We start from the raw sequence: 15158 nt of genomic DNA, 5'->3' as shown, positions 1-15158 counted from the left end.
ATTCTTCCTAGACTGAAAGGAAGAACCCCACAATGGGACAGGCAGCCTTAGTGTCCCAGGAGAGTTCAAGTTTCTGTGCTGACTCATGAGTGTGTGAGACGTGAGGTTTCAGTCGGCGCCTGAAGGCATTGGCTTGGCGCACTTCTTGGAATCTGTCACGCACTGTCGCGCCTACCAGTGATACACGTCAAGGGTGTCACATTTGGCACCCATGGGTGAGTCCTGCAGACTCACTCCTTAGAAGGTAAACTGGTCTCAAAGGCAAGTCAACAATGGGAGGGCATGGCCTTGAGAGGAAGGAGCCGCCCGCTGGTGGCCCTCTGGCGGAGAGGACAGGATGCATAACCTGACCATCCCGTTCATGGGTATTCATGAGGCGATAAACCTGTCAGGTGGTGGGGGCGTGACAAGGGTGTCAGGTAAAGGAGGACTCTGGCTATAAAGGGGATGTGCTTCTTCTTGGTGGCCAAGCAGTGCATCCTCCTCCTCTCCTGCCTTGGATCTGAAGAGCGGAGACATGGCCGTCATGCTGAAGGCTCTGGTGTTCTCAATGTTGGCCGTCCTGGCTCTTGGTGGCCGAGCGAGGTCTGTCGGCCATGGATCTAGTGAAGGTGAGTCAGTGAGTGACTGAGCGAGTGAGACAATTCAGGTTTCTAGACATGCCAACGGTGAGTTTGTGATGCACGGCATGACGAAGGCCCTTACGGGGTCCTGGCAGTGCTTGCGTTGAGGAACCCGTGGTGAACATGCTATAGGGCACTCCCGTGGGCAAGATGAGGGGCGTGGGTACTGAGCGATTCCACTAGACTAGGTCATGACAGTGCACGCCTCATCCACACCAGTGCCCGCCTTCCATCAATCACAGAGAGGTCCATGGATTCCACCACGAACATGGCAGATGTGCCGATGGCCCACTCTGGCCTGAGGTGGAGGTGACTATCCCTCACCCAACCCTGAGGTCAAACCGTGCCAGCTTACAGTGTTAAAAGGGGACAGCGCCACCGGCCGTCACAAGTGTTAAAGAGTATTTTGACCTTAACGAGCAATAACCAACCTCTTGGCCAGTGGTCTTCAAACTTTTTAATGCCCCCCCAGTGAAAAAAACAAAAACCACAAAGGACCCCCTCAAACATTTCCACAAATATTATATTAAACTGCCAATGTTTAAATAGGTCCAGACCTATTTCACCACTGCTGTTAAGTTCTATTACTTTTTAAAAAATGCATTCAAATACATGATTGCCAAACATACTATTCTGTTCGGGCAGGCCTTACTAATGTGTAAAAGTACCCACAGTGTGATTATTAGAAATGGGGTGGTGGTTATGAGCATAATGCTTCCTTTGGCCAGAGCCTGATGCCCTCCCCCCCAGGATCACTAGAGGCCCTCCTAGGAGGACCCACCCCTCAGTTGAGACCCCTGGGATCACTTGAGGTCCCCCTTGGAGGGCCCGCCCCCCAGTTTGAGATCCCTGGGATCACTTGAGGTCCCCCTCGGAGGGCCCGCCCCCTTGTTTGAAGACCCCTGCTCTAGGCCAAGGGTGAGCTCGGAGCGAGGGAGCAAGCTCCATGTTCTTCCTTTCTCACTGCCTCTTCTCGCCAAATGCATGTTCATTGCGGGGCTTGTATTGCTTTATAATGTTTACCCGGTCATTATGGGATAAAAATCCCAGCATGCAAAGCGCTATTGGCTAAAACACACGCCTTGTTCGAACGTGTTATACGTGACAAGGAGCGATTTGTCCGCTATGTTTTACATTTCTTTTAATTCATCTACTCTTTTCAAAAAGTGGCATGTTACACATGTAAAACCAAAAGTAAACTCTGCTCAAACAAGCATTGGCAGTGGGAAGAATTTTGTCCTTTATGTAGTAGAAAGTTCAATATTGAGCTTCAGATCACAACAAAGGTACAACATGGGTAGCAACAGCACAACGTTCCTAACACAAAGAATAAACACAGATAGGTCCCAGAAGCAGGAGGGACATTACAGGGTCCTCTCATACATATGGGACTGGTACTACACAGGTAACTAATACAGTAAAATAGAGACAAAGGAAAGGGCTGTTCTACACTCCCTGTTAAGAGAAATAAACAAACAAGAACTACACATTTCCTCGAAGAAAGATCCAAACCTCTAATGGAATTAATGCATCCTAATTTTCTCATATGGGTGATGAACTCTCACTGTGTTAGTGCGGCACGCTACAATAGTGCGTTGGGAAGCATCCAAGAGCACTATCGTTCATTCGGTATATGTTCCCCATTTATGGATTTCCCTGTTTAGAGTGTGGTTGTGCCCCATAGGTCTCTATCTATGTTCTCCCTTTGTTAAAATGTCACACCTATATTACAATTGTGTGCGGAGGAGCTAAACACGTTTCTTGCTGGTGTTTCCCTGCCACAAGATTACAAACATGTTTTGGCCCTATAATTTTGCCTCTTTGGGGTCAGGCGCCTTCTTCAGGATCATAGGTGACAGTGTCTCACATCAACTATTGTGAAACAGCCCCTTGCTCACTGGCCATGTTACCAAGTAAAGTCAATATACCATTTGTTTTTGTGATGGGACAGCAGCAGTGGAAAGGCCCCTTCTTCTTAGGACAGGGCAGATACAGTGGAAACTTTACTCCTTCAGAGGACAGGTAAAGGTAGATCGACAGTAACTGAAGCTTTCCAAGTCACAGACCTGGTGTTCATCGTGTAGCAGCAGTGCAAGCTTTGCTTCCTCACAGAACAGCTTCAGTGAGACAGCAACAAGCCAAGCTTCCCTCTCTTATAGAAGGCAGGAAGGGCAGTCTTCCATTCACTGCACAACAGATGCACAGGGCAGACGAGTCCAAGCTTCCCTCTCTTATAGAGGCAGGAAGGGCAGTCTTCCATTCACTGCACAACAGATGCACAGGGCAGACGACTCCAAGCTTCCCTCTCTTATAGAAGGCAGTCAGGGCAGTCTTCTATTCAGTGCACAACAGATGCACAGGGCAGACGAGTCCAAGCTTCCCTCTCTTATAGAAGGCAGTCAGGGCAGTCTTCCATTCACTGCACAACAGAGGCACAGGGCAGACGAGTCCAAGCTTCCCTCTCTTGTAGGAGGCAGGAAGGGCAGTCTTCCATTCACTGCACAACAGATGCACAGGGCAGACGACTCCAAGCTTCCCTCTCTTATAGAAGGCAGTCAGGGCAGTCTTCTATTCACTGCACAACAGATGCACAGGGCTGACGAGTCCAAGCTTCCCTCTCTTATAGAAGGCAGGAAGGGCAGTCTTCCATTCACTGCACAACAGAGGCACAGGGCTGACGAGTCCAAGCTTCCCTCTCTTATAGAAGGCAGGAAGGGTAGTCTTCCATTCACTGCACAGATGCACAGGGCAGACGAGTCCAAGCTTCCCTCTCTTATAGAAGGCAGTCAGGGCAGTCTTCCATTCACTGCACGAGAGATGCACAGGGCAGATGAGTCCAAGCTTCCCTCTCTTATAGAAGGCAGGAAGGGCAGTCTTCCATTCACTGCACAACAGATACACAGGGCAGACAGGTCCAAGCTTCTCTCTCTTATAGAAGGCAGGAAGGGCAGTCTTCCATTCACTGCACAACAGATGCACAGGGCAGACGAGTCCAAGCTTCCCTCTCTTATAGAAGGCAGTCAGGGCAGTCTTCCATTCACTGCACAAGAGATGCACAGGGCAGACGAGTCCAAGCTTCCCTCTCTTATAGAGGCAGAAAGGGCAGTCTTCCATTCACTGCACAACAGATGCACAGGGCAGACGAGTCCAAGCTTCCCTCTCTTATAGAAGGTAGTCAGGGCAGTCTTCCATTCACTGCACAACAGATGCACAGGGCAGACGAGTCCAAGCTTCCCTCTCTTATAGAGGCAGAAAGGGCAGTCTTCCATTCACTGCACAACAGATGCACAGGGCAGACGACTCCAAGCTTCCCTCTCTTATAGAAGGCAGTCAGGGCAGTCTTCCATTCACTGCACAACAGATGCACAGGGCAGACGAGTCCAAGCTTCCCTCTCTTGTAGGAGGCAGGAAGGGCAGTCTTCCATTCACTGCACAACAGATGCACAGGGCAGACGACTCCAAGCTTCCCTCTCTTATAGAAGGCGGTCAGGGCAGTCTTCCATTCACTGCACAACAGATGCACAGGGCAGACGAGTCCAAGCTTCCCTCTCTTGTAGGAGGCAGGAAGGGCAGTCTTCCATTCACTGCACAACAGATGCACAGGGCAGACGACTCCAAGCTTCCCTCTCTTATAGAAGGCAGTCAGGGCAGTCTTCTATTCAGTGCACAACAGATGCACAGGGCAGACGAGTCCAAGCTTCCCTCTCTTATAGAAGGCAGGAAGGGCAGTCTTCCATTCACTGCACAACAGATGCACAGGGCAGACGAGTCCAAGCTTCCCTCTCTTGTAGGAGGCAGGAAGGGCAGTCTTCCATTCACTGCACAACAGATGCACAGGGCAGACGACTCCAAGCTTCCCTCTCTTATAGAAGGCAGTCAGGGCAGTCTTCTATTCACTGCACAACAGATGCACAGGGCTGACGAGTCCAAGCTTCCCTCTCTTATAGAAGGCAGGAAGGGCAGTCTTCCATTCACTGCACAACAGATGCACAGGGCTGACGAGTCCAAGCTTCCCTCTCTTATAGAAGGCAGGAAGGGCAGTCTTCCATTCACTGCACAGATGCACAGGGCAGACGAGTCCAAGCTTCCCTCTCTTATAGAAGGCAGTCAGGGCAGTCTTCCATTCACTGCACGAGAGATGCACAGGGCAGATGAGTCCAAGCTTCCCTCTCTTATAGAAGGCAGGAAGGGCAGTCTTCCATTCACTGCACAACAGATGCACAGGGCAGACAGGTCCAAGCTTCCCTCTCTTATAGAAGGCAGGAAGGGCAGTCTTCCATTCACTGCACAACAGATGCACAGGGCAGACGAGTCCAAGCTTCCCTCTCTTATAGAAGGCAGTCAGGGCAGTCTTCCATTCACGGCACAAAAGATGCACAGGGCAGACGAGTCCAAGCTTCCCTCTCTTATAGAAGGCAGTCAGGGCAGTCTTCCATTCACTGCACAACAGATGCACAGGGCAGACGAGTCCAAGCTTTCCTCTCTTATAGAGGCAGGAAGGGCAGTCTCCCATTCACTGCACAACAGATGCACAGGGCAGACGAGTCCAAGCTTCCCTCTCTTATAGAAGGCAGTCAGGGCAGTCTTCCATTCACTGCACGAGAGATGCACAGGGCAGACTAGTCCAAGCTTCCCTCTCTTATAGAGGCAGGAAGGGTATTCTTCCATTCACTGCACAACAGATGCACAGGGCAGACAGGTCCAAGCTTCCCTCTCTCATAGAAGGCAGGAAGGGCATTCTTCCATTCACTGCACAGCAGATGCACAGGGCAGACGAGTCCAAGCTTCCCTCTCTCATAGAAGGCAGGAAGGGCATTCTTCCATTCACTGCACAGCAGATGCACAGGGCAGACGAATCCAAGCTTCCCTCTCTTACAGAAGGCAGTCAGGGCAGTCTTCCATTCACTGCACAACAGATACACAGGGCAGACGAGTCCAAGCTTCCCTCTCTTGTAGGAGGCAGGAAGGGCAGTCTTCCATTCACTGCACAACAGATGCACAGGGCTGACGCGTCCAAGCTTCCCTCTCTTATAGAAGGCAGGAAGGGCAGTCTTCCATTCACTGCACAACAGATGCACAGGGCGGACGAGTCCAAGCTTCCCTCTCTTATAGAAGGCAGGAAGGGCAGTCTTCCATTCACTGCACAGATGCACAGGGCAGACGAGTCCAAGCTTCCCTCTCTTATAGAAGGCAGTCAGGGCAGTCTTCCATTCACTGCACGAGAGATGCACAGGGCAGATGAGTCCAAGCTTCCCTCTCTTATAGAAGACAGGAAGGACAGTCTTCCATTCACTGCACAAGAGATGCACAGGACAGACGAGTCCAAGCTTCCCTCTCTTATAGAAGGCAGGAAGGGAAGTCTTCCATTCACTGCACAAGAGATGCACAGGACAGACGAGTCCAAGCTTCCCTCTCTTATAGAGGCAGAAAGGGCAGTCTTCCATTCACTGCACAAGAGATGCACAGGGCAGACGAGTCCAAGCTTCCCTCTCTTATAGAGGGAGGAAGGGCAGTCTTCCATTCACTGCACAACAGATGCACAGGGCAGACGAGTCCAAGCTTCCCTCTCTTATAGAAGGCAGGAAGGGCAGTCTTCCATTCACTGCACAACAGATGCACAGGGCAGACGAGTCCAAGCTTCCCTCTCTTATAGAAGGCAGGAAGGGCAGTCTTCCATTCACTGCACAACAGATGCACAGGGCAGACGAGTCCAAGCTTCCCTCTCTTATAGAAGGCAGTCAGGGCAGTCTTCCATTCACTGCACAACAGATGCACAGGGCAGACGAGTCCAAGCTTCCCTCTCTTATAGAAGGCAGTCAGGGCAGTCTTTCATTCACTGCACGAGAGATGCACAGGGCAGACAAGTCCAAGCTTCCCTCTCTTATAGAAGGCAGGAAGGGCAGTCTTCCATTCACTGCACAATAGATGCACAGGGCAGACGAGTCCAAGCTTCCCTCTCTTATAGAAGGCAGGAAGGGCAGTCTTCCATTCACTGCACATCAGATGCACAGGGCAGACGAGTCCAAGCTTCCCTCTCATATAGAAGGCAGGAAGGGCAGTCTTCCATTCACTGCACGAGAGATGCACAGGGCAGACGAGTCCAAGCTTCCCTCTCTTATAGAAGGCAGTACGGGCAGTCTTCCATTCACTGCACAACAGATGCACAGGGCAGACGAGTCCAAGCTTCCCTCTCTTATAGAAGGCAGGAAGGGCAGTCTTCCATTCACTGCACAACAGATGCACAGGGCAGATGAGTCCAAGCTTCCCTCTCTTATAGAAGGCAGGAAGGGGAGTCTTCCATTTACTGCACAACAGATGCACAGGGCAGACGAGTCCAAGCTTCCCTCTCTTATAGAAGGCAGGAAGGGCAGTCTTCCACTCACTGCACAACAGATGCACAGGGCATACGAGTCCAAGCTTCCCTCTCTTATAGAAGGCAGTCAGGGCAGTCTTCCATTCACTGCACAATAGATGCACAGGGCAGACGAGTCCAAGCTTCCCTCTCTTATAGAAGGCAGGAAGGGCAGTCTTCCATTCACTGCACAACAGATGCACAGGGCAGACGAGTCCAAGCTTCCCTCTCTTATAGGAGGCAGTCAGGGCAGTCTTCCACTCACTGCACAACAGATGCACTGGGCAGACGATTCCAAGCTTTCATCACTCATGGAATATGCACAGTTAAGGCAGAAGTGCCATGTAGGTTGCGGACAGATCTCTGGCGCTGGCGCTTAAGTCTATGAAATGTACACGTGGATGAGTGAGTGAATATTCAAGTCCTGACATCATTCTCAGGCACAACTGTTACATACCCCATTTATCCACTACTCCTTTATGCTACTCTACTATTACACACGCCATTCAACCGCGGCAGCTCTATGCTACACTACTGTTACACACGCCATTCATCCAGGGAAGCTCTACACTACATTACTGTTAATCATTTCATTTACCGGTGGCAACTCTGCACTACACTACGGTTACACATGCCATCAACTCGTGGCAGCTCTACGCTACACTACGGTTACACATGCCATTCATCTGCCGCAGCTCCACGCTACAATGCTATTACACACGCCATTCATCCAGTGATGCTCTACGTAACACTACTGTTACACACGCCATTCATCTGAGGCAGCTCTACTCTACACTACTGTTACACACGCCATTCACAGGACCAACTAATGAAATCTTAAAGCTCACATGCTAAGAGAGCACAAGTTCTTGAAGCATTCTGTGTATTCCCAAATGTATCTTTGATTGAATGCGTTGTATCCAGTTTTTTCTTTGTTCCATGCTGTGAAAATCATTAAATGCTTATAATGAGGGTTGGTTTCGAAATGTAAATAGACTTGAAAACAAAGTGTATGAGGTAATTGCATGATTTTCGGTGCCATCATTTCCAGCAAATTCATGTGACTTCAAACTCTGCCCATTACGCCAAATCGTGCCGCTAAGGCTTTCTTTGAAGTGCGTGCTCTGTATTACATGCTGTGTATGTTTTGTTCATCCATAGAGAGCACCGGGTATTGCCCGGATGTCATTACTCCTCATTGTGTGAATGGAACTAATGGAACAGCTGTGAACTGCACTACCCAGGGGACCCTGCCCAGCTCAGCCCCGGACTGCACCAATGTCCGAGCCAAGACCTGCAGCGTCCACTCAGAATGTCCGACTCCTCAGAAGTGCTGCCAGACCAGCTGCGGCACGCGGTGCCTGGAACTCATCCCCTGTGAGTAATGTTCTACCGATCTACTTGGGAAGGTTCTGCTGAATGCTAACATTGCAGCATACCAGGGAAGCCTAGTCTTGATTCCGCCTTATATCTCTTTCTTCCACCACCGTACACTTCCAGGCTCTGTATCTCATGAATACTGGGATAGCCCAGTCTTGGGTTCACCTCATGCCTCTTTCTTCCACCACCCTCCACTTCCTGTCTCTTTATCTCATGAATTCTAGGATAGCCCAGTCTTGGGATCACCTCATGTCTCTTCCTTCCACCACCGTCCACTTCCTGTCTTTGTATCTCATAAATTACAGGGAAGCCTATTCTTGAGATCATCTCATGCCTCTTTCTTCCACTGCCCTCCAATTCTTGACTCTGTATCTCATGAATATGAAGGACGCCTAGTCTTGAGTTTGCCTCATGCCCCTTTCTTCCACAACCCTCCACTTCCTGACTCTTTAGCTCATGAATTCCAGGGAAGCCTATTCTTGAGCTCACCTCATGCCTCTTTTTTCCCCCACCCTCCACTTCCTTCCTATTTAGCTCATAAATTCCAGGGAAGCCTAGTCGTGAGTCCACCTTTTGTGTCTTTTTCCCACCAATCTCCACTTCCTGCCTCTTTAGCTCATGAATACCAACGCTGCCTAATGGCGATTCCACCTCATTCCGCTTTCTTCCACCATCCTACACTCCCTGCCTCTTTATCCCAAGAATACCAATGAAGCCTAATGATGATTCCCCCCATGCCTCTTTCTTCCACCACCTTCCACTTCCGGCCTCTTTATCTCATCAATACCAACGCAGCCTAAGGGCAAATCCATCTCACGCCTCTCTCTTTCACCACTCTACCCTTGCTGCAACTTTATCTCATCAATACCCAAGGTGCCAGTATAGATTCTGACTCCATCCTTGTTCTTTAACCACCCTACACTTTGTCTATATTTCATGACTACAGGGGCTCCCCAGTGTCGAATGCACATCATGCCTCTATTTTTCACAATCCTACTATTCTTCTCTCTTTATCTCATGAATTCCAGGGAAGCCTAGTCTTGGGTTCACCTCATGCCTCTTCTTCCACCACCCTACACTTTATTTTTATTTCACAACCCCACACGTGCTGTCTGTTTACCTCATAAATACAGAGGCTCGTTTTGTGTTCATCTCAAGCCTATTCCTTCCGGTAAACAACGTTAAAGACGTTTGGAATCACAACCCGGTCGTTACCACGAGCGCGTTGTGATTCCGCATACCATTACTCTGCAAGTCGGAACAATGACTTGCGGGGAGGGAGGAGGGGGTGTTGGATTAAAAAACCAAGGGCCAGATTCACAGAATAAACTTAAGACTCAATCCAAAACTTACTACTATTTTGGTATTCACAGAATGCACTTACTACTTTTGGCATTCACAGAATTAACTTACTACTTGTGGTATTCACAGAAGTTAGGATTTTGTCTTAAGACAAAATCCTAACTTAAGTCTATCTTAAGACAAACTTAAGACAAAATCCTAACTTCTGTGAATACCAAAAGTAGTAAGTTCATTCTGTGAATGCCAAAAGTAGTAAGTGCATTCTGTGAATACCAAAATAGTAGTAAATTTAGGATTGAGTCTTAAGTACATTCTGTGAATCAGGCCCCAACACCTTTCCTAGTGTCCGCACAGACTGGAGTTGTAATAGTAAATTATATTCCAACTTGCGGAGTAATGGTATGCGGAATCACAACGCGGTCGTGATAATGACCGCATTGGGATTCCATTCGAGAAAGAAAGACTGCGGGACAAAGAGGTATATTCATTCCTTCCACCACGTGACACTTCCTGTCTCTTGATCTTAATATTTTAATGCCTGGTCTTCATTCCACCTCATGCTTCTTCCTTTCACCATCCTACAATTCCTTTCTCTTTAACTTATGAAAGTCCAGGCTGTCTGGTCTTGATTCCACCTCACACCTCTTTCTGCCATTACCCCGCGCTCATAGACACTTCTCCTCACTCTTTTTTATCTCTGCTTTCTCCTGCAGGCTGTGTGCTCTCTCTTCCTTCTTCTTTCAACCTTTTCTCCCATTGTATCTTGTTGGGATAAAATTCTGATGACTGAAAAGAAGTCCTGCTACCCACAAACGAACGCCAGTGCCCTCCACCTGCAACCACCGGCACAAATTAAGTACTGACCATTTCAGAAGAGTAGGGAATGCTGTCTCTTTAGTGATGGGCTGAAGGCATCAGTCATGCCAGGAGGAGTCACTTGCATATAATCTAGGAGAAATACAGGCACTCCCCATCGTTTGATTGAAGATCCCTTTTATTCGAGGCAGAAAAGAGCTTTAGAAAGTGACAGCAGACATCCTTGGTACACATCATTACAAACTGTCTGGTACACCCATTAGCAACTCCCTAATTCATCTATAAACGTCTATATCTCCCTGGACCTCTAAACAACTCCTCATCTCTTCAGGAGGCAGAGTCTCCTTCCTCATCTTCAGAGGACCTCCACCGGCTCTCCTCACTTATAAGAAAAATCCAACATTAATGAACAAGTTGTCCATTTGAACTGACACTTCTTTTGCCACCAATGGTGCCCGTTACCTTTGAAGTCCTCTTTGTTTCATAATATTCCTCTCAGCCACCTAAAAAGACATATGTGACCCTTCAGCTCTGTATGTAGCCCAGCAACTTAGGATGAAGGCATTTTATTGGCCACAACCAGTTCTCTTTATCATCCATAAAACAGCTATGTCGTGCAGGTATTCAAAATGAATGCTATTTTAGTGGCACCTTCTAGACACATTTGATGGAGCGGCCTTAGGACCATCATCCTAAAAATAAACAAGCATTCGCAAAGCCAATAGGTCTGAAATGTGTGGTTAGTTTTTTTGTTTTGTTAATGTGTGAATTGTTTTGACATTATTTTTATAAAACCTTATTGTTGTGGGAGCTGCCGGGCCCTCGCCATTTTAACATTGGCAAAAGCAAAAATAGTTTTTGGTCACAAAAAGCACACACTGCCGCAGCAGTTACTGGCACTGAACAAAACTACTTTGCGGGCCGATATGCTCCTTGTGAAAGAGCAGAATGCTGCCACTCACACTGAAGCCAGCTAATACAGAGAGAGAGACAATTTTGTTAAACGCAAAAGGCCATGGTCAACGCCAGACCAAATTAGGGGCCCAATTGTTAAAGAAAGTCTCAAAAGTGTACCCATGATATGTGTCCTTGCATTAAGTGCAGCCATACGGCTTTCGTGAATCGCCAAGAAGTAGGACAAGAAATAGTACTCCTAGAAAATATTTGTGAACTGCATTTTAGCATGAGCAAATATGCATGCGTAGATCTGCTCATGTGAAAATCTGAGTGTTTGCGAGTTCACTTTTCCTCCAACCACTTTTTTCCAACTCTGGAGGAAGGTTTACGTCTGCCATTGTCAGGAGTACATTTGCAACATTTCTCAGTATGGGAAAAGATTAGAGAAGGGTTGTTAAAAACCCTTAACATGCAAGTTAGTCGGTTTGCACAGACTCAAAAGGGCATTTTATCACTGGAACTATTGCTTACCACTACCTTCAGCCCCAGTATGTAGATCTGCTTTATCAGAGCTCTTATATAATGAGATTGCTGCCATAATGTTTCGCCGCACTTCGTGGCACCAAAGGGACAAGTGGATTTTATTACAGGACAAGTAGATTTATGAAGCAACCTGCCCCAAGGACAAGTAGATATTTTATTGAAGTACACACCCCTGGAACCTTTCCCTTCTGCCAGATCCATAATTCATGGCCCGGCCGTCCCAGGCTCCCCTGCCCACAGCATCTTCAAACTCCAATGAACGTGTGTCAACATGCTTTAGGCTGCAAACTAGACTCCTTTAAGCGTTTCCTTCTGATTAGACTTTATTAAGGGCTTCCTTCTGACCCCTACAATCTGCCTACTTCCTAGGTGCATCTTACCCTGTGACAAACTTTCAACCCTTGTGACTTCTCGTTGTGCTAGATTCCCGCGTCAACCTCACATGCAACAGCTGCATTTGTTTAGATTCCTTTACACGACCCGTCCTGCTCTTGGTTTATCAAAACCCACCACCTCCTGTCCTAGTTGACAAGTTGTGTTAGTTTTATTAATATTCTGTATTTCACTTCAGCTGTATCGCACTTGGGGGCTTATTTACAAGAGGCCTGCGCCGCTGTAGCTTTTTTGACACTCCAGTGGCATAGGCCTGTCAATCGCCTGGTCGCCTTATTAATGAATTGTGTGGCCACACAAAGCTACGCAGTTTGACTTCATGAATCTACATTAGATCCCCGCATCATGCATGTACAACTTTACGTGGTGCATAAGTGACGCAGGGCTCTCATTAATAAACCCCTGAGTTCATCTTACCTCAGCTGTGTAACGAGTGCCGCGGGCACTGCAAAGAAGCGAACCCCAGGGTGGACCCAGAAGGAAAAAAGGCCAATCAGTCACCAGCCTTAACTTTGCCCCTTTAGTATCGGTAGCTTTAGTGTGGACCCAAGGACAGGGGTAGACATCTTTATTTCAATGGGGCCTCTGTGGCAACCTCACTGCGCGTGTCTGTGCTCAGCGAGGAGTGATCCTTCCGGGAGTAAGTCAGAGGACTTGACACCACCTTTGTGTTTCTTCCCCAGACAAAGCCTGCACGAGCGACGCTGACTGTGCAGGAGAGACCAAGAAATTCTGCAAGGAGAGGACTTGTAGCTCAGACAGCAGTGTAAAGGGATATCCGGACAAGAAGAAGGTAAGCAGAGAGGAGGCAGGTACGTCTCCATTGACGTAATATGAGTCCTATGGTGTCAGATTCACGCAGCCCTTCCAAGGTTTCCTGGCCCATGCGTGATGTGCTTCTTGTAGAGATGAATACTGTAAATTCAGTGATGTCACTTCCTGTAGACACGAGTGGTGGAAAATGCAGTGATGTGTTTCCTGTAGATATGTGTGGTGGAAAATGCTATGACGTGCATCCTGTAGAGATTAGTGTTGGAAAATGGTGTGCTGTGCTTCCTGTAGAGCTGGGTGGTGGTAAATGCAGTGAAGTCACTTCCTGTAGACACGGGTTGTGGAAAATGCAGTGATGTACTTCCTGTGGAGATGGTTGGTGGAAAATGCAGTGATGTCACTTCATGTAGAGTTGTGTGATGGAAAATGTAGTGATGTCACTTCCTGTAAAGATGAATGCTGGGGAAAGTGATTGAGTTGTCTGGCTTCCTCATTTAGAGATGGTGCTGATGGAAAACCATTGATGTCTTCCCCTTGATATTGAGCTTGTAAGATGCAGTGATGTCACTTCCTGCAAAGATTGATGGTTTGTGGTACCGTATGGGATGTGTTGTGTGCTGTAGAAGCAGTCTTTGGAAAAGAATGCAGGATGATATGTGGTGTGGCCTGGTGTGATATGATGTGGTAGAGCTTGCTGTGGTATATATAGAATGATATGCAGCATTCTGTGACGTATGGTTTATGGTATGACATATGATACTGTATGTCTTACTTCTGTGGTGTGTCCGGGATAGATTGCTGGTCGAGTCATAGAGTCAGCAGAGGACCCCAAGAGTGGACAACTGTGTGATGGGGAAGGAGGGAGATTGTAACTTCCGGTGCCACCATCTCTTGTAATACTTGTATCTTTGTTTTCTGTTTGGCCAGGAAAGGTTGGGACCTCACTAAAACCACGCGCTATGAGAGACGCTGGACGGCAAAGCAAGAGTTTATATCGCCATCGGAAGAAAAACAACAAATTCTGGGCCTGAATCAGATCTTGGTGGACGGGTTACTCCATCACAACGGTGACAGATATCCCGTCTGTCGGAATATAAATCCCATAGGATATAGTGAGATTTATATTTAGGAGGGTGGGATATCCATCACTGATCTAAATCAGGCCCTCTGTCCAAGTCCAGGCAGTGAACATTTCTGACCCATGGAAGCCCAGAGGGCTCACTTTGTATTGAAAATGTCCAGTACGTGTCCTGTCCTCACTCGACCCTGTGCTGTGGTTTGAGGTCCACACCCCGGCGCACGCCTGAGGTGATACACACAACACCAGGGCCCGGGCCGCCAAGAGGGTCTACGGTTCACCGTGTGATGCAGAGACCCAAGGCTGACAAACTCGATCCTAAGTCACACGTACATTTGATGCGGAAGCTGTGGGCCGACAACATTCACCTTCTGGTGTGCACTGAGCACGACATCCATGAGCTATGAAGAAAGGGCCCAGCAACACTCAAGAAACAGCACTGCCTGGTGTGTCTAACAATGTATAGAATCGCAGTAGTCACCAATGGTAAAAATAAACAAATAAATGCAGAATTTCAACAGTGTCACTTTATGGTGTGGGGCTTGTGCCTATTTCACTTACGATAGTGCCTCTTTCACTTACGATAACGTGGTAGCCGATTTAAAATACACAGGTTAATGTGCTTCAAACTTATTTGACGTGTATTGTGATTTTGCATATGTACATTCCCCTGTTAAGGATCATTGCTGTTCCAAGACGGCTCATGCCTGTTAAATGCTGGCTCTGCTGGTCTTCCTCCTATGTGGGTGCTATGTTTTATGTTTAAATGTTATGTTATGTTATTTGGAAAGGGGCATCCCGTCGCTACGGAGCGAGAGAGTCAACAGAAGTGAGAACTAGATGGCAGCTAATACATAGGCATCTGACAAGTTAAATAGCCAGGTTTTAAGTTGTTTACAGAAAGGGGCTTCTCGATCTAGTAACCTTAGCTCCTTTGGCATCACTTTCCAAGCCTTGGAAGCCAGGACGCTGAGAGTTTTTCCCCCTTTGGTTTTATAGTGAA

At 47.9% G+C, this 15158-nt stretch overlaps 1 protein-coding gene across 1 annotated transcript; it reads left to right on the top strand.

The window, feature by feature from the left end:
* The first annotated feature begins 430 nt into the window (after window positions 1-430).
* On the top strand, window positions 431-14673 carry LOC144770898 (uncharacterized). The gene is made up of 4 exons (XM_078655691.1): window positions 431-611; window positions 8137-8352; window positions 12990-13099; window positions 14005-14673. The coding sequence occupies exons 1-4, from the start codon at window positions 518-520 to the stop codon at window positions 14023-14025; spliced, it is 441 nt and encodes a 146-aa protein (XP_078511817.1). The 5' UTR covers window positions 431-517; the 3' UTR covers window positions 14026-14673.
* Window positions 14674-15158: the final 485 nt, after the last annotated feature.

This window comes from Lissotriton helveticus, chromosome 7 (assembly GCF_964261635.1).
Source record: "Lissotriton helveticus chromosome 7, aLisHel1.1, whole genome shotgun sequence".
Taxonomy (NCBI): Eukaryota; Metazoa; Chordata; class Amphibia; order Caudata; family Salamandridae; genus Lissotriton; species Lissotriton helveticus.
This window is presented reverse-complemented; position numbering and strand designations above follow the sequence as displayed.

Coding starts and splice junctions, on each gene's coding strand:
- LOC144770898 (XM_078655691.1), top strand. CDS start 518: ATGGCCGTCATGCTGAAGGCTCTGGTGTTCTCAATGTTGGCCGTCCTG. Junction 612..8,136: donor CGGCCATGGATCTAGTGAAG/GTGAGTCAGTGA, acceptor GTTCATCCATAG/AGAGCACCGGGTATTGCCCG. Junction 8,353..12,989: donor GTGCCTGGAACTCATCCCCT/GTGAGTAATGTT, acceptor TTTCTTCCCCAG/ACAAAGCCTGCACGAGCGAC.